Here is a 19,704-nt window from a genome sequence, read left to right as displayed (position 1 = left end):
GACAAGCACATATCCACTGAGGAAATGGCACACTCATTTGGTGTGTGTGTCTAACTGAAGTCCAAGTATACAGACATGCAGTGGGTGTTCAAATCTGGCCCAAGCTCATGGGTATCAGCAGTCACCCTATCACACTGAGAGGTACCCTCAGGGATATGCACTTGGCCATACAGAGAATTATACAGTAACATAGTGAGTATGGAACTCAGACTCAAAACCACATTCAGACAGTGAGTGTTGAACTCTAAACTAAGATCAAATACATACACTAAGGGGTAGCCTCAGGGCTATCCACACACGCACAAACATGGTGTTACTTGGAGAGGATTATATGATTGTGAAATGGAGCGTCCTTTTCCCTTCTTCAATGTCAGTTGTTAATTATCTTAACGTTCTAGTTAGTTCAGTGTAAGAAATTGGGTTATTTGTTGAGGGGGCAGACACCCTTCTCAATCAACAGCCATAATCTTTGTCAGTGTGATCCACAAATGTCACCTGAGCCTAACCCTCTGGTAGCTTGGCACAAAAGTAGTGAGGCTTAATTTAGAGGCAATGTGTAAGGTATTTATGCAGCACACAAGCAGTAATAAAATGAAAACCCAATACAAGAAAAATCGCAAACCAATTTAGGGAAATAGAGTACATTTTAATAAATAAAATGACACTAAAACAAATTAAAAGCAATTGGTAGAACTGGTGTGGTAAATATTTCGTTACCGGTACTATTTTTTATGCGGTAAAGTCTTAGTGAGAATAACTCAGTAAAAATAAGAGGCAGAATCCGTGGTATTAGAGGTTTTAAAAGGCTTTATTCCTATACAAAGGAATACAATTCGAATTGTGGGCCTTCTATTCCATCACCACGAAAGTTCAGGAAGGAAGGGGCATATATTATTGACAGATAAGCAGTTTTATAGAAAATACATTACAGTGAAACAGATGCAAGAGGCGTAACAGCTGATAATACAGATAAACTGTACATACGTAGCTAATAGAGGCGTATACATGGGTGTAACTAAAATACGTCATTAAACATGATGTCACAAGTGGGTGGATCCATAAAAGAATCCTGCAATGTCAGCAGAAATATTTGGCAGAGATGCGCGCGCAGCCGCATGACGTGTGATTGACGTGCAACTAGAGGGTGAAGGGGACTTGACATTTAGCCCTACATGTGGAGACAGAAGTCTGGGGTTATGTCAACCTAATCCCAAATCATATCTAATATCCTATGTTTAAAGAACTGTGTTATCCAAAAGGAAAGGTCTCTAGGATAGAATCTATTCTATACTGACTGTTAGTGCGTGTACAAGCGTCTAAGTGTCTACACTAGATGCGAGGGGGTAGGAATATTCCATGGTAACGGGGCTATGAATTACTTGCATGAGGACAGCGATGCCTGGCCCCTTTGCACGGTAGCTGGAGGAATGTTTACCTAAACTACTAGACAGGAATGCATCGGATGAGGAGGGAGGAGATAATCTTGAAGGTGAAATACAGTTTTTGGCAAGCAATATGCTGGATCAGGCACCGTTAGCCGCGCAGGGAGTAGGACAAAGTTCATGGATACAGATGTAGGCTCAGACTGGAGCTTTCAGAGGCAGAAGGCAGGAAAAGGCTTGATGACAGAATTCGGGGCCTACTCGCCTGAATCTGTAAAATGTGGAAAGTGAACCACATAAAGTCGGTGGCCTTTCATACTTAGGAATGGAATATCTGACCCATTCATGGCGGGTCTGAAAGAGGACATGTTGACGGTGGACGCACATATATTTGCGTCTTCAAAACTGGAGCAGGAGGGAACATACATGTACTTATAGCATGTACATGGAGCCGTTGGGGTCTACGATAGGGGACATAACTGATCACAAAATTCATATTTCCTCATTCCCTCCTTGTCCCCTACGGACCCTCAGGAGATATCGATCTTCATTAATCCATCGATCTGTTCATATAGCATCATTTGTTCTTCTTTCTTCTTCCGGGATCTTGAATGAAAACGTGGATGTGGGATACACGATGTGACACACAGACCACAAATCGCTGGCCCACATTGTAGACATAAACAGCAACTGAATAGTATGAGAAAGCCAATACCTAGGAAGGATAGGATTCTCCATCCCCAGGCTGACAACACGCCCCAGAACCAACCGGACCAAGTCCAGGTGCCTGGACTCTGGTGTATCTGGCTTATAATCTTATGAAGGCGGGTTATGGCTTTATATACTGACGGCGAATTTTCTGGTATGAAAATGCAACAACTTGATCCGATGACCCTACAAGCTCCGCCCCTATCGGCCAGGATGACGTCAAGGACAAGACGATTTTGAAGCACAACAATCTGCATAGCAGACTGCTCTTCTGTTAAATTGCCTAAGGCGGAAATAGTCTCATTCACTACTGCTTCAAGAGTTCTTGTTAATCTACGTATCAGCTTACTATTAGTGACTGTACCTATATAGGGAAAGAATCCTTTATTGAAATCTGTGTATTTTTCCCATGCTGTTTCAGTGTAATCGACAATTGGGAGATCTCTCTGCTGTCTATTGTGTACTAAATGGGTATTTCTATGATAATCAGGAGGAGCTAGGAAAACAGGTGGCAGAAGGAATGCTATGTAACAGGTACCGTCCCAATCTAAAGGTAGACATATATATGCGGTCTGGCCACATATGAAGTAGGAATGATGGGAAGCTCTAAATGTAGACTTGCCTTGATCACTGAATTTTATTACAGTGGTGCATTTACTGTGGCCCATGTGTATGGAACCATTCTTTCTTATACATAATTCCCCTTTTACTGGGAATACTGACATGGCGGGCAAGATTGGTGTAGCTTCAGATTCAACGTTCAGGATCATGAGGTTAAGTGTAAAATTACCTAATCCATATACTTCATTTTCTAGATCAGTTCCTGTTCTTTTGGGGAGTCCCTCCTTGTTAGGGTAGCAGACTTTAAGTAAAACTAGGTTCAGGTTTCCCCAAACCCAGTTGTCTTGATAAACTGCGGAATTTGAATCTAGGGAATTAATCAAACTAAACCATGCTCCACAGGAGCCATTGTGTGTGAACGGATATGGAAAGAGGGGCAAAACTCCCTTATAGTTTTGATAGGGAGGGAGTCGGCCACATATCCAACAATTTGTGGCATTGCTGGTTTGATGGGAATGATGTAACATACTAATAAATGTGTTGTTGCGCAGCGCAAATCTATATGACAACTCATGCGGAGGTAATTCGCTAAAAGAATGTTCTGCAGTTATATTGTAAGCATGCTTAAGAATAGGGTAATACATATGCAATAGTATGCTGAAAATAATGATCAGAAGACTTAGAAAAAACAAAATTAATAATGTTACTGTACAGTGACTACGAAGTGATTTACAATACGCATGCTTTTTGAGCTGCATCTGATGATTTCTTTCTCTATTCCGGTCTAGAGGATACATGTCAGAGACAAATTCAACCGATTCACCTTGGAGAGGACTTAAACAATCAAATTGTCTGACTTACTAGACCTCAATTTTAGTTTGTAAAGTTCTGGTTTGGTTAATTCAACCAAGGGGAGCTTTGAGTCTGTCTGTGAGGGAATACAGGGTTGAGTAATCACACTGGTTGGTAGTCCATAAAAATGTTTGATATGACTCGAGTGCAACCACCCTTTGCGACCCTCAATCTTCACGGCAGTCCTTGTAGTCAGTAGAACCAACTTAGGCGACTTCCACCTAGGATCCAGTTGGGTCTTCCGGTCGAAATTCCTGACCAAAACCAGGTCACCAGGAACCACGTCATGGGGCTTCACCTCAGTATTATCGGGAAAAGCTGCGGCTACCTGTGAACGACAAGATTGTAGTGCAGACATCAAGGAAGCCAGGTAATCTGTCAGCATATTACAGTCACCATCAGTTATTTTGCGAGGTATAGGCGTCCCCCACATATTTGGTGGTCTACCGAAGATCACCTCGTACGGGGATAGCCCAGTTCGAGAATGTGCTACCATTCTCATGTAAAAGAGCGCAACTGGTAAGGCTACTATCCAGTCGACACCTTTTTCCCTACATATTTTGGACAATCTAATTTTCAGAGTTTGATTATGGCGTTCCACAAGACCTGCGGCCTCGGGATGCCGGACACAGTGGAATTTCCATTGGTAGCCTAACAAAAGGGAAACGTGTTTCATTAGTTCGGATGAGAACGGCTGGCCGTTATCTGAGTAGACAACACGTGGTAAACCGTACCGTGGGAAGAATTCTCGAACTAACTGTTTGGCAGTAGTCGGGGCAGTGTAATCTGAAACCGGGTATGCTTCTGTCCAACGGGAAAGAGCACAGACAACTACGAGAACATATTTGAATCCTCAACATCGTTCCATCTGGATATAATCCATCTGGAGGACTTCAAAAGCATGATCGGGAGTTTGAAATCCACCCTGCTCTACGGGGATGCTTTTACCTGGATTAAACTGACAACATATCATACAGGTACGAACTTTTTGTTTAGCTGCTGCTCGCAAGTGCTTGTTGAACCAAATGTGTTGAATGCTGTCTAGCATAGCTTTCTCTCCTAGGTGTGCTGGACTATGTATTGTGTTAATGATAACTTGAACCATTGAGTCGGGAAGAAACCATATAGATTTTTCCTTCGTCATCCATCCTTGATCCGTTTGGATCCCTCCTAATTCAGTCCATTTCTTTATTTCTTCTGGTGTAGCATGTGTCTGTATGTCAATTACATCAAGGGCGGGATCCTTAACTGTCATGCAATGTGTTAGTGTCGGAACTATTGTCTTTGTCATGTCAGTTGTGATAGTCTGATTCTGAGCAGTCTGTTTAGCTGTTCTGTCAGCTAGGTCATTACCCTGAGAAATGATATCGGTAACTTTTGTATGGGCTTTGCATTTCATAATCGATATTGTAGTGGGTAGATGAATCGCATCTAATAGGGCTTGAATGAGGGGTCCGTGCTGGATGTGGGCACCGTGAGAAGTTAAATAACCTCTCTCTCGCCACAGTACGCCGAAGTCATGGACGACTCCGAATGCATAACGTGAATCTGTGTATATATTGACTTTCTTATTTTTGGCTTGAATACAGGCTTGTGTCAGAGCGATGAGCTCTGCTGCTTGAGCTGACAAAGTGTTAATACGATTTGTTTCAATGACTTCAGTGTCTGTTGTGACTGCGTAAGCAGCCACTAACTCTCCTGTACTTGTTCTCATACATGACCCATCTACATACAATGTCAAGTCTGGATCTGACAAAGGGATATCTGTCAAGTCTTGTCTGGGTTTCGTCGTGATAGTAATGACTTCGACACAATCATGTGCCAATGGATCTGTTCCGCTCACTGGTAACAGTGTGGCAGGATTTAACGTATTGCAACGTCTGATTTCTATGTGTGGCTGAAACAATGTCAGTTCGTAACCGGTGAGTCTCGCTATAGTCAAGTGTTGTGTTTGTGTGCGGTTCAAGAGAACCTCTACTGCATGTGGTACTTGTACTGTCAATTGATGTCCTAACACTATGGCATCGCTTTGTCTGATTGCTAAAGCTGTTGCTGCCACCGATTTCAGGCACGCAGGAAGAGCCTGAGCTACTGGATCTAATGTACTAGAGAAATAAGCACATGGTTTGTGTGATCCTGCTTGTTCCTGAGTGAGTACTGACAAGGCAGTACCTTCGCGTTCTGTAACAAAGAGTGTAAACTGTTTGCTGTAACATGGTGTTGCTAAAACAGGTGCTTGGCATAAAGCTTTCTTTAAACTTTCAAAGGCGTGTGTATGTTCTTGAGTCCAAGGGAGGACAGTCGATGTGGCTGCCTCCTGTGTTGTCAACTGGATGAGTGGTTTTGCTAGAAATGCATATTGAGGGATCCACTGCCTACAGTATGAAGTGAGGCCTATAAAAGCCCGTACCTCCTTTTGTGTCTTGGGTGGTGGCATGTTAGCGATTAACTGGATGCGGTCGGATGTAAGCTGCCTTCCCTCCTTGGACAACGAGTGCCCAAGGTAAACAACTCGCTGGACACAGAATTGCAGCTTAGAAGGGGACACCTTGTGCCCCTTGTCAGCCAAAAATTTTAAAACCGTCAGTGACGCTTTTTCACATTCAGGTTCGCTTCGGGCGGTGATCAGCAGATCATCGACATATTGAAGCAAGGCAGTGTTAACTGGCATGTGGATACTGTCAAGTTCTCGTTTCAGTGCTTGGCTATAGATGCTGGGGCTTTCTGTAAATCCTTGAGGTGCGCGTGTGAATTTAAAACTTCGTCCATTTAAACTGAATCCGAACAAATATTGACTTTCCGGATCGATTGGGACACTAAAGAAAGCATTCTTGAGATCAATTACAGTGAAGAACGTTGCTTCTGAGTCAATAGTTGTTAGTAATGAAGAGATATCGGGGACCACAGGGTATTGTGGTACAATACATTTATTTAATTCGCGCAGATCAATAACTAATCGATATACTGGTGGTGCTTTTGGATCCGTTCTTTTAAGAATCGGAATTATCGGGGAATTACATACATTGGAGTCGGTTTCGACAACCACTCCTTGCGCAATGAGCTCGTCAATGATTTGCAGCAAAGCCACAACAGCATCGGGTGGTAACTTGTATTGTCGTATTCGTGGTAGTATTACTCCTGTTTTTAGTGTGACACGATATGGTGTAATATTCATGCAACCAACATCAGTGGGGCCTTGTGCCCATAAATGTGTAGGTAAATTCTGCAGTCGGTGATCCATGTCTCTGGACACGTAGTGACCTTTAAAGTCACGTAAAAATAGTCGTACTCCTTCCGGAGAACAACATATTATAGCTCCTAGAGCTTTCAATGTTTTTATACCTAACAAGTTTTCTGGACATGATTTAGTAAGCAATAAATCTGTAGTACGTGTCAATGGACCAATCGTAAGTGGAAGAGGTTGTGTCACGTCATTTATTATAGGTTTTCCTGAGAATCCAAGGGAAATATTCTGTGAGCCTGAGAGGGGTGCCCCTGGAACTTCACTGCGTCTTATAGTTGTTCTGCTTGCCCCTGTATCAAGTAAAAACTTTCTGTCTTCCCCTAATAGTTCACTATGTACATAAGGTCCCTCTTGGTCTACAGGAACCTCAATAAGAGGTAAGCCAACTTCCCTCTCTAGGCTATCTCATGAGTATCGCTGATAATCGGGATAATCTGCTTGTGCATACTGATACATCTGTTGTGTTGTTGCTTGTGTTGCAGCAATAGGCTGCGCTTGTGGTGGTGCTATGGTCTGTTGTGGAGCTCCCTGTTGCGGAGCTAGTTGTTGCGGAGCTAACCTAGGTTGTGCATGCTGAGGGATTTGTTGTTGATTCTGATCCTGTCTAGGTGGACGTGGTCTCTCCTGAGTTTTACCTGTAGCAATATTATGTTTCAGGACTGGACAATCGTGTATATAATGACCTTGTTGTTTACAATAGTTGCATGTCCCTTTCGTAGGACCTGCGGAATTACCCTTATGATGACCATCGGCTGGAACTGACTGAGCAACAAGCATTTTCATTTTTGTATCTTTCATACGTCTTTGTTCGTGTTCTTGTTCTTCTCTAATTCTATTGTGATGATATTGTAACATCTGTAACATCTGTGATGGGGTATTACCTTGCCAGGTACTTTCGAATTTCAATACTCTATTCTTAACTTGTAGCAGAGAATTTTCAACTAATTTTGTCACGAACAGATGTGGATATGACTCACTACTGGCTTTTATGCCACTATTTATACCAAAACATTTTTCAAATCGGGAATAGAAATCACTAGTGTCTTCGTCTGGCTTTTGTTTACAGGCTGAGATTGCACCCCAGTCTTCCTTTTTCGTAGTTAATAAACGTGGTAGTACCTGCACTAGTAGTCCTGCTAGTGCTGTAGTCTTTTCCCCAAGCCCTGCTCCTGCAGCTCGGGCCCTTTCTTCGTTTTCTAATGCTGTCCAATCTATCTTTTGGTCTCCCACCTCCCATTCCTTTTCTTTGAGTTTCTCATAAACACCGGCGGGTAATAGGACTTTTAATATTTTCATAATGTCGGGATAGGTATACTCTCCCATGAGTAACATGTCCTTTATTTCACGGTGGAAACCTGCTGGGTCCTTGTCATGGCTGGGTACTACTTTCTTCATTTCTAATAATTCTAATTTAGTTATAGGCGTGTACACAAATACGCGTGTAAAATTATCACCGGCACCTCTAATTGGGTGCACTTCGCGTAACGGGTTCTGTCTATCTATGTGATACATTTTTCTTCCCATGATGGGAACTGGAACGTGTTCTGGGCATACGAAATTTAAATATTGGTTTCGGAATTCTAGAATTTCTTTAATCAAATCAGTACTTGACCCTCTCCATATATTCGTGAGCAGTTCTGTCAATATGTCAGGTAAGGGTCCTGGATCGGAGTGTTGGCTTTTATATAATACAAGGAGGTGTTGAATCATGTATATACTAGCTAAACGCTGTTCGTACGGGTCAAGATTCAGAAACGTGTGTGCAAGTACATCATCATTGTAGTCGCTGGGACTGTCAGCCCATTGTACTGCTGACCTAGCTAATTCTTGTTCGTCCATGGAATCGAGCATATGGTACCCTCTTCGATCTCGGAGTAATTTATCAACGGCTTGGAATAGGTGTTCGGGGGATTTTGTATTTAACATAGGGTTTGGAAAATGTCTATTATATTCTGGACGTATTGGACGTATCGGGTCGTTAAAGTCTCTAGTATTATTATGGGGTCTTCCTCTACCTACATAAGCTATTGTTTCGACTTGTTCTGATTCTTGCTCCTCCTCCTCCTCTGATTCTACTCTGTCTGTTTCTCGTCTTTCTTTATGTATTCGTTCTACTTCCTTGCGGATCTTTCGACTCATGGCGATTATACACGCCTGTCTATCGTGTTTCTCTTCTGATATGTTCTGACCCCATTTGACAAGTCTTTGCATGGTATCGTGATCTGCCCCGGGCCTGTCTTGATTCCTAATTACACAATTTATGAAAAAACGTAGTAGTTGTCTTTGGGCATCCACTTTCTGATATTCCATAGCTTCGTTAATACTTTCTGGACCTCGCCCTGTGTGGACAAAGCGATATATTTCGTCTAGGTGTTCACCCATTCCTGGTATCGTCATTAAATATAATGTAGCTCGTCTTATACGTAGTGATGATATGAGCAATTTATCCTGTCTACCTGGTACTGGGTCGTATATACAATCCACAAGTTGTTCTTTAAACATGTCGGATGTCGCTAATTGGGGTGTACGTTGGAGTGCTAAATCTCTAAGAGTCTGTTTATTTCGCGGCGGGGTGGCAAACATGTCTGTCGTACCTCCTGTAGCACCGTCTGAGGTGCTAGGCACGAAAGGATTCGTTGGGCGTAGGATAGAGATTGTAGATGCGGGAAAAACTGTAGAAACGGACGGACCTGTGGGAACTTGTGTAGGAGCTTGTAATTGCGGGGATACAGACGGATGCTCTTGGTGTTGAACACCATCGGCAAGCGGTATGTGTGGTATGGCATTAGCATACTCGGGAGCTACGTCATCTAAATAGGAGGAAAGGAAAACGTCCTTTGCTGTTTTGGGATGTGCTTTTATCGGGAGCAATGGAGGAGTTAAATCTTTTGGTATTTCCGGGGTAGCCTTAGGTAACCCTTCGGCCAGAAGAGGATACATACCATTCATAAGAGTGTTTCTTTGTCTATCTACTTGTTCTGAGTTTACTCGGGTACCTTCCTCAAGTAATAGATTTTCTCGAGTTTTATTTGAATTCTCTCTACCTTTCTCTTCCTGTCTGTGTGCTTTTTCTGTACGTCTGTATGATTCTTTACGCCATAATTCAATGGCATCTTTCTGTGACTGTCTCGCTTTCTTTTTCCATAATTCTTCTTCTACTCTCATGATGCAATCTGCATCCCAGGTCCCTGCTGCGGGCCATCTCTGGTTCTCTGGTAATTCTTTTGTGTAGTCCACCCATAAATCAAGAAATAATACGGCATCTAGACCATGCTTATGATACATAAAGTATCCTGGAGTATCCCTAGGTGGAATGGGAACAGCTTCTTCGAGTACACCTTTTCTAGTTTTGATCTGTCTTAGTTTTGAAAAGAGCGGCATTTTTAGATCTTGTTTCTAGAACACACTTTATACGATGAACACAATAATGAACAGTCATTCACACCACAATATATAGAACGTATTAAAACATTTTAACATTTAACAGTTTTAACGAACAATGATAACTAATAGAAAACTAGTTACTGACATAATACTGACACTAGATAATACTTATTTATATGCAAGACATACTATATATACTGCTAAACAGTACAGATACACTGCTGAAACAGTGCAGACCGGATTTGTGTACCCAAACCCGTCTTGACCGGCACAGACTATGTGCACGTAAAATGCCTCCCCGGTAACGGTACTCACCGGGTAGCTCGGAACGGAAGGCCTCGGAACGGAACTGAAACTGGACCGGACTGGACTCGACTCGACTGGACTCGGAACTTCGGAACCTGGTGGGCCTCTGTATACCTCGGATCTTGCTCTCTCAGCTAGGCTCTGGTCGGGATACTTCGCACTTCTCACCGCCTCGTCTGGGTATTGATCGCAGCCTCAGTCGCTCCCGCTTGGCCGGAGGGAGATACAGGAAATCCTGCGGGTACGCGTTTTTGTCCGTTCAGCTGTGGCAGGAGACCGGGCCTGCAACGCACCGCCGGCGCGTGAGATGAGAAAGTGTCCCTGTTCGGGCGCCAATTTATGTGGTAAATATTTTGTTACCGGTACTATTTTTTATGCGGTAAAGTCTTAGTGAGAATAACTCAGTAAAAATAAGAGGCAGAATCCGTGGTATTAGAGGTTTTAAAAGGCTTTATTCCTATACAAAGGAATACAATTCGAATTGTGGGCCTTCTATTCCATCACCACGAAAGTTCAGGAAGGAAGGGGCATATATTATTGACAGATAAGCAGTTTTATAGAAAATACATTACAGTGAAACAGATGCAAGAGGCGTAACAGCTGATAATACAGATAAACTGTACATACGTAGCTAATAGAGGCATATACATGGGTGTAACTAAAATACGTCATTAAACATGATGTCACAAGTGGGTGGATCCATAAAAGAATCCTGCAATGTCAGCAGAAATATTTGGCAGAGATGCGCGCGCAGCCGCATGACGTGTGATTGACGTGCAACTAGAGGGTGAAGGGGACTTGACATTTAGCCCTACATGTGGAGACAGAAGTCTGGGGTTATGTCAACCTAATCCCAAATCATATCTAATATCCTATGTTTAAAGAACTGTGTTATCCAAAAGGAAAGGTCTCTAGGATAGAATCTATTCTATACTGACTGTTAGTGCGTGTACAAGCGTCTAAGTGTCTACACTAGATGCGAGGGGGTAGGAATATTCCATGGTAACGGGGCTATGAATTACTTGCATGAGGACAGCGATGCCTGGCCCCTTTGCACGGTAGCTGGAGGAATGTTTACCTAAACTACTAGACAGGAATGCATCGGATGAGGAGGGAGGAGATAATCTTGAAGGTGAAATACAGTTTTTGGCAAGCAATATGCTGGATCAGGCACCGTTAGCCGCGCAGGGAGTAGGACAAAGTTCATGGATACAGATGTAGGCTCAGACTGGAGCTTTCAGAGGCAGAAGGCAGGAAAAGGCTTGATGACAGAATTCGGGGCCTACTCGCCTGAATCTGTAAAATGTGGAAAGTGAACCACATAAAGTCGGTGGCCTTTCATACTTAGGAATGGAATATCTGACCCATTCATGGCGGGTCTGAAAGAGGACATGTTGACGGTGGACGCACATATATTTGCGTCTTCAAAACTGGAGCAGGAGGGAACATACATGTACTTATAGCATGTACATGGAGCCGTTGGGGTCTACGATAGGGGACATAACTGATCACAAAATTCATATTTCCTCACTGGAGAGATGCAATTTGAAAGTTTTAGGTAAGTATTTTTAAATAAGTATACCGCATAAAAGCACAAAATGCAACTCAAGCTCAAATGGCCCAGCGAGACTGAGTTGAGGGAAAGTCACATAGTCAGACTGACCACAAGAAGTGCAGGCTGGACAGTGGGAGCAGGTTAGTCTGCCGAAAGGTTACCTTCGCTATAGCGCAAGAGCAGGTCTAGCGTCTCGGATGGTCATCACTGTAGTGTACAAATTCAGTCGGGTTTTGTAGATGGTCAATGATGGAGCTTCACGCTTGTAGTCACAGAGGGCTGTAGTAGTTGCTGTAGAGCAAAGTGCGGATCTCACATTGCCGGTTGTCAGTAGCAATCATTGTAGAACAGAGAGTAAGGTTCATCAGAGCTTTGCATTGCTGTTCGTTGCGGGCAGCTGAGTCTTGGTGCAAATTGGTCCGTTCCCCTTTCGCTAAGAACCCAACACTTCAAGATGTCACCTTTTCTTGACAAGAGGAGCTTCACTGATGCCAGCCAAGGGTCCATGGCCTGGCAATGCACCTCTTGGGGATCAGGAACTCACTCCAGCAGAGGCCAGCAGGGCTCAGGCCGGTCCAGTTGTAGGTCTAGGCAAGTTGAGTAGCAGCAGGTAAGCTGGGCAGTTGCAAAGATGCCTCTGAAGCATGTTATATCCATGTAGCTAACAGTAGGTCAGCCATCTTACCCTTGAGGTTACTCCGGTTAGCATTGGATGAAGAAAGGAGGTCCAATCTTCCTTCTCAGAGAGCAGGGCAGGTCACAGGCAGCAGGGCAGTCTTTGGGGAAACAAGGCAGGCCTCAAGCAGCAGGGCAGTGCTCTGTTAGAAGCAGGGCAGTCCTCTAGGTGACAAGGCAGGACTCAAGCAGCAGAGCAGTACCCTAGGGAACAAGTCAGTCCTTCTTCTGTAATGTTCACTGATCCAGGAGTGTACTGAGGAGTGGCTCAAGAATCTAATATTTATAGCTGGTGCCACCCTTTGAATTGGGGGTTTTCCCTATACATATCCCACATATGGTCCTGGAAACTTCTTCTCGTAACCTGTCAAGGTTCAAAGAAGTCTGGGTTGGAGGCAGCCCTTTGAAGTGTGAGTGGGGCAGGGAACAGCTCCACCCCCAGCTATCCTAGCATGATGGCCCTTTCTGACAACACCTAGTCCCTTTTATCATACTGTCTGGAAGGAATACACAAAGCCCAACAGCAGAGCCATTCACAGTCATGTGACCCAGCACACAGGCCACAGTATGTAAAACTGAAAGACACAGGTGCTAAATGAAAGAACATGCAGCTAGCAGAGGCCAACTGTCTTCTGCTGGCGATCTTAGCCTGCATATCCCCCGCCCCACTTTTACAAAGAAAAGCAGAAGCATTTACAGAAATAGGAAATGATGTGTGTTTGATATCATGTTCACCACAAAAATTAAATCAAGCGTTTTTCAAGCAGCAGGCACCAAATGGTTAAGGCAGGAAAATGTTCACTTACTAAAAGTGGCATTTTCAGAATTGTGACTTAAAATCCAATTTTATCATTAAAGAGGATTTTAAATTACAATTTATGTAAGGCAACCCAATGGGAAAGATAGGCCTCACAGTAGTGAAAAGTTAATTTAGGAGTTTTCACTACCAGGACATGTAAAACGTAAACTCACATGTCCTATTATTTAAATGCAATACACCCTATGGGCTTTTAGGGCCTACATTAAGGGTGACTTAAATGTATCAAAAAGTAAGGTTTAGTCCTGGCAAAAGGGTCATTTTGCAAAGTCTGCAGGCCCCAAGGTAGCATTTAGTTTACAGGCCCTGGGTACTTGTAGTACCATATACTAGGGACATATGAGATAATTAAATGTTCCAGTTAGGTGTAAGACAATTTTACCATGTTTTAGGGAGAGAGCACTAGCACTTTAGTTAGCAGTGGTAACATACACAAAGTCATAAAAGGCAACAAAAAAACAGGGGGGCATATTTGCAACAGGCAGCGATAATTATCGCTGACCTTGTATACAGACGTTAAATTCCTGCGTTAAGGCATACTTAGAGCGATTAAAATAATCGCATCCCCGCATTGTAAATATCGCAAAGCTGCCTTCGCAATATTTACACATGTTGTTTCCACAGACATGCCTACTTTGCATCTCATTAGTGATGCGAAGTTAGGCGGGCTGGAAACGGGAGCAAAATCACTAAAACACGCGATAGCGTGTCTTTGCTGATAAGGCGATAAAACTATCGCCGCTTTTCGGCCGGAAACGGCCGCAAAAGCGGCGATAATTTTTTATCGCCGCATTGTTAATATGCCCCAGGGTTCAACAAAAAGAGGGAGAGAAGGCAAAATGTGTGGGGTGACCCTGCAGAATGAGCCAGGTCCAACAGTAAGGCAATAAGATTTTTCGCTTACCTTCAGAAAACCTGGAAATTTATGCTATAGTTAGGTTTTTATATAATACAAAATTATATTTTAAAAATCAAAAACACTCAAATGATGTAATGATATTTGACTGGGCTAAGAATAACTCACACCCCTGCATGCATTGCATATAACTTCACATATTTTGTAATTCAAGTTTTAGACATGAAGATAGTTGTGAATGAATCAAGTTGATTGATCAGTCTATGACACAGTTAGAAAGATATTATAGAGTGTCCCGGATGGAGGGTGGAATACTAAGCAAAAGAGGAACAATATTCAGCACGAATTAGACAAAGTTATAAGGAGACTTTTATTAGCGGAAAGAAGAGGCTTTGTGAATTTTAAATAGCTGAATCTATGGGTCTGGACAATATAAGAGATGTGAGAGGAGAAGGAAATCAATTCTATTATAGGCAGAAAGGAGATAGGATAGATTGTGGGAAAAGAAATGGAATGGGAAGGAGGTATACAGTGGCCTAGCAAGACTCCCAGTCAGATCCTAAGACACAGTCACAACTGGAGAGCAAAGGGCACTGCACCCTGGTACCACAGCACCTGCTGCACTAATGTTAGTTTTGCTCCAGTTATGCTCCAGGAGGGCATTAATAGGTTGATGGGGAAGAAAAGAAAAATACCTTCTATCTTATTAAAATTGTTCTGCATTATTATTTAATTCCCTAACTTTAGATCTATGTACTGAAGAGTATGTTAAGAATCTGGATTCTGTGGAATGGTGTTTAAAGTTCAATGCTCTTGCATTCTTTATAAAATGTAGTTAAAGTACTCGCATATCTGACATTGGATCATATCAGGGGTAAATATATCCACTCCATTCTTTTTAAATGAACAATAAAATAAGATGAGCATTGCTTGAAAACAAAAGGTGTACCGATTACACTTCTTTGGTGTCACAAGCTTGTCATGTCTAGGCTTCATCTTTTATCATTTCCATTAGTGAACTGGTAAGTCGCAGCCCAGTAGAAGAGCATGGATGAGGTCAGCACCATCTCAAAAGGATCACCAGGCAAAGGGCAGCTCATACACCATTATATACTTTAAAGCCATACAATGAAGGTAATTTTGGAGTTCAAAGGGTTTGCCCGAGTCAGATTTGTGGTCGACAGAAAAAACGAAGGGTCTGGTTCACAAACATTTTGCTATGAGTGGTTGTGAATTACTCTTGTAGTACTTAGGACGTACTCCTGGAATTCTCGTAGTAAGACAGGTATACTACAAGGCGCAGCAAACTTTCCTGACCCTGGCCCTAATTCTTTCCTGAAGGTGCTAAATGAAAGAAGGTGTAGCTATCAGGTGCCAACTGTCCTTTGCTCGCCATCTTAGCCTGCAGATCCCCCGCCCCACCATCACAAAAAAAGGGAAAGCATTTATGGGAAGTTATGTGTGTTTGATATTATGCTCAGCACAAAAAAATACTAGCAAATTAAAATGCGTATTCTATTTTCAAAATATTTATTCATTTATTCATTACAGAATCTCCATAGTATAAACTTGATTATTATCACATTATCTTACTGCATCTTGAATACAGAGTAGAAAAACTAAATTAAGCTTTTTTCAAACAAACACTTGAAAACAATGATTAGAACAATTGCAGTGCATAACAGCTCTTTCATGGCATTACCCAAGAAAGGATGCTGGCTTCAGACTGGTGGACATGGATAGATATCAACATTTGGTTTAGTTGACATTCTATAATCATTACTTTGACTGACCACTGTCACTCCCAGACTGTCTGCTTTCACTGCTGCTCCCTGAAGATGAATTGCTATCATAATTTCTTTGACTATTGATACCCTTTCTCTTAGGCAATTTCACATGCATTGGGAAATTCATTTGTCTTGAGCTTTTCCTAGGACCATGAGCAATATTACCTTGCCTGCTCTTTTTAAATTTATCATTTTCCTCAAGCTCAGTCTGAGAATGGCCACCATGACCTCTCAAAATCAGAGTGCCTTTGCTATAATAAATTGTCTGTGCATCCACATTTTTAGCTCTGCCACTAGCCTCAGCTTTACGGGACATGTTTCTGCAAGCGGAGGGCAGGTTTATGATTTGCTTAGTGTTCCTACTGTTAGCAAATTCAACACAAATGCTAGTTTTATTTACAGCCACGAATGTATTGCAATGAGTATTTTTCCTTTTGTCCATACCTGTGGCACTGTTATGGCATTCACTATGTTTGTGTTTCCCCATAGCCTCTGTATCATTAGTCTCCACTTGCTTATCATGATTTCTTCTTTGTACTTCTTCACGATTGTCTAAAGCTTCAGTATGATCACTTGATACTGTAGTTGGGGCAGTGCTGCTTAGATGGCCATCCTCTCTGTTCAAATTGGTGGAATGTCTTTCCACTATAACATCTCTGTCTTTTGTTGTGATTTCTTCTGTATAATAGTCGCCTGATCCGCTGCTCATGCCAGCATCTTGACCTTCGATACCCGAAACAGTATTATCATAGTCTTTTTTGTTTTTGTAACCAACTGTATCATTAGTGGCTCCTTTAGCAGCCCCAGCATCGTGAGCAGCAGATGTGTGGTCAGGAGTGGTATTTCCATCTTTTTCCGGATTCAATGGAAAACTGCGGCTGATAGGACTAAAGTTCTCAGGACTGACTCTAGCATGTTCAATATCTTTGTTTTTCTTAGACTGTACTGCATCTACCGTAACTTGAGAATCATGAAAGATCAGTTCAAGACTGGCATTCAGTTTCGGGCTCTTATTTCTAATTCCCTGTGTATCTTTGTTGTGACTGTTGTCAATATTTTTGTGGACAATCTCATGTCTGGTTTCAGGATAACTTTTTTCAAAATCAGCGTTGCCAACAGAAGAGACCACTGACGTTTGATGATCTTTTGGAAGAGCCAAATTTTCTTTTGCATCTTCAGAATTTGCCTGGTGATTAGGAATCCTTTCTTGAAGATGTGGATGTCGTTTAGGTCTTTTTCCAAAATTGTGAACATCATCTTTCTTCTCCTGATGTTGAGAAACATTCCTAGTGGCTCCTTGCTCTTCAATCTGTATTAGATTTTAAAACAACAGACTCAATCAATCGGAGATATAAAATGTTATCAGTACTCACAGACATACATTCTAGATCGTCTCCATCCTGCTTTTTCTTTCAATTCTAGTCTCTTGCACAGTTTTGCAACATTATGGGATATATTTGCATATTTCTTAGATCTCACATTTAAATTATTATATTAACCAAATAATGGACCCATTACCATTTAATTAATTGTACTATATATAAGAATATATTCAACTTGTGTGAGAATGATAATATTATGATGATGATGATGATGATGAGTTATGATGTTGATGATGATTATTATTAATATTTTTATTGTAATTATGAATGATGTTTTGTTGTTATTGATATCATTATTGTTATTGAAATTAATGTTAGTTTCATTATTATCGATGTTCTGTTGATATTGTTTTTATAATAATTGCTAGGCAAAAGTACTTGAAAGTTTATATAGCAGCCATAATCATGCTCTTAGAGCACTTTTGTGAACAACTCTAAGGGGCATATTAACAAGCGGCAGCGATAATTATCTCTGGCCGCTCTTAGCGAGAAAAATGTTATCGCTGGCTATCGCAGGAAATTATTGGCATGCTAGCATTGTATTAACAATGCATAGCGCAATGGCAATAATTTCCAAGCGATAGCGATGTTTTCCATGGAACATCGCTGGTTTTCCAGTGATGTTCCATGGAAAACAGCGATAAACTTGGTGATACGACCCTGTGGTCGTATCAGCATAATCCACCCCCAATGGTAAGTATCGCTAAGTCTGCATTTTAGCAGACGTTAGTTTTTTGAGAAAACAGCTGTTTTCTCCAACAACTAACGTCCGCTAAAATACGTGGGCAGCCTTGTAAATATCACGATGTGTACATCAGCAATATTTACAAGGTTGTACTGCCCAGTGACGTCCACTTTGCATCTCATTAGAGATGCAAAGGGGAGGCGTCGGGTAAAAGGGTGCTAACATGCGCTAATGCATGTTATCACCCTCTTGTAAATAGGGCGATAGTTTTATCACCGCTTTTTTGGCTTTAAAAGCCAAAAAAGCAGAGATATGGCCCTTGTAAATATGCCCCCATTTCCGTTCCTCTTTTCACTATATTATTAGGAGTGGGCATAACTCTTGCAATTTGCTAATGCGTAATTATCCAAAACTGCAGCAAAATTATGTGAGAGTATGCAGAACTGTGTTAATGCCATTTTTGTAGCGCAAAATGCGCCCTTGCATCCAAATTGGACCCGAGGGTGCATTTTGTGTATGAAAAGTAGCGCTAAAAACAATGCTACACAAACAGCGGCAGCCAGCAGCTGCTCATGCTCACTCAATTTGTGCTTTCCGTGCTCCTGCGGCAGAATACATATTTGTGTCAAATTAGTCATATTTTCTCAAACAGGTATAGTTGTATTATTTTCGCTAATTTTGCATCAAAAGAATAACTCAAAATTACTCCGTCATCATTATAATTTTGTACAGGCCTACATATTATGTAATTACCAACTCTGGCTTCTCCCCACACCCCAAATTCTTGATAATCCAAGTTTTAGTCCTGGAATGCAGATTGACCATGCAGGCCCATGATTATCTGTCCTTTTCTGCAGGTTGTCCCAGATTTCAGGGACGTATCTGCCAAGGTGTTATTTTGAGAAAAGGAGCCATGGCAGATCATAGGGCAGTTGGGGGCATATTATCAAGCCAGGCGATAAAATCATCGCCGCTTTAGCGGCAGAAAACTGCCGCTAAAACGGCGATAATGGGCTTGATAATATGCTCTATGGAATTCCAATTGAAGCCCATGTTAGATGTGAAGGACCTCTAACATGAGCTTCAATTGGAATTCCATAGAGCATATTATCAAGCCCACTATCGCCGTTTTAGCGGCAGTTTACTGCCGCTAAAGCGGCGATAATTTTATCGCCTGGCTTGATAATATGCCCCCAAGTTGGTTACTGCAGGCTCTGTTGCTCTGGGGAGGTCTTGGATGTCTCCCTGTGCTGCTAAGGGGGCTTGTTTATTTTCAGCTGAATTTCTCATTCCTCTGTTTGACCCAGTGCCCCAGAAATGCTGACAGGAGCATTCCACATCCTTTAAAACTAAGGCCAGTATTCCCAGACCCAGTAATCCTGGATGCGAAAACGTCAGTCTAATTGGTTTCAGCCAGACAGTATCCTAATTAGGGATACTGTTCCTGGACCAGGGCCTAAGAGACATAGGGCCTCATTTATGAAAAGTGATGCATCACTGCATGAAAACA

General features: G+C 42.1%; 1 protein-coding gene across 1 annotated transcript in view; it reads right to left on the bottom strand.

Annotated features, from left to right (window-relative positions):
- Positions 1-15,934: 15,934 nt before the first annotated feature.
- LOC146866311 (uncharacterized) overlaps positions 15,935-19,704 on the bottom strand; it is a 69,038-nt gene continuing 65,268 nt past the window's right edge. Inside the window, exon 3 of the mRNA XM_085640844.1 lies at positions 15,935-17,436. Within this exon, the coding sequence (XP_085496970.1) occupies positions 16,120-17,436 (1,317 nt within the window). The 3' untranslated portion in view covers positions 15,935-16,119. The remainder of the gene's footprint in view (positions 17,437-19,704) is intronic.

Source organism: Triturus cristatus, chromosome 2_1 (genome assembly GCF_964204655.1).
Source record: "Triturus cristatus chromosome 2_1, aTriCri1.1, whole genome shotgun sequence".
In the NCBI taxonomy this organism is placed as follows: domain Eukaryota; kingdom Metazoa; phylum Chordata; class Amphibia; order Caudata; family Salamandridae; genus Triturus; species Triturus cristatus.
This window is presented reverse-complemented; position numbering and strand designations above follow the sequence as displayed.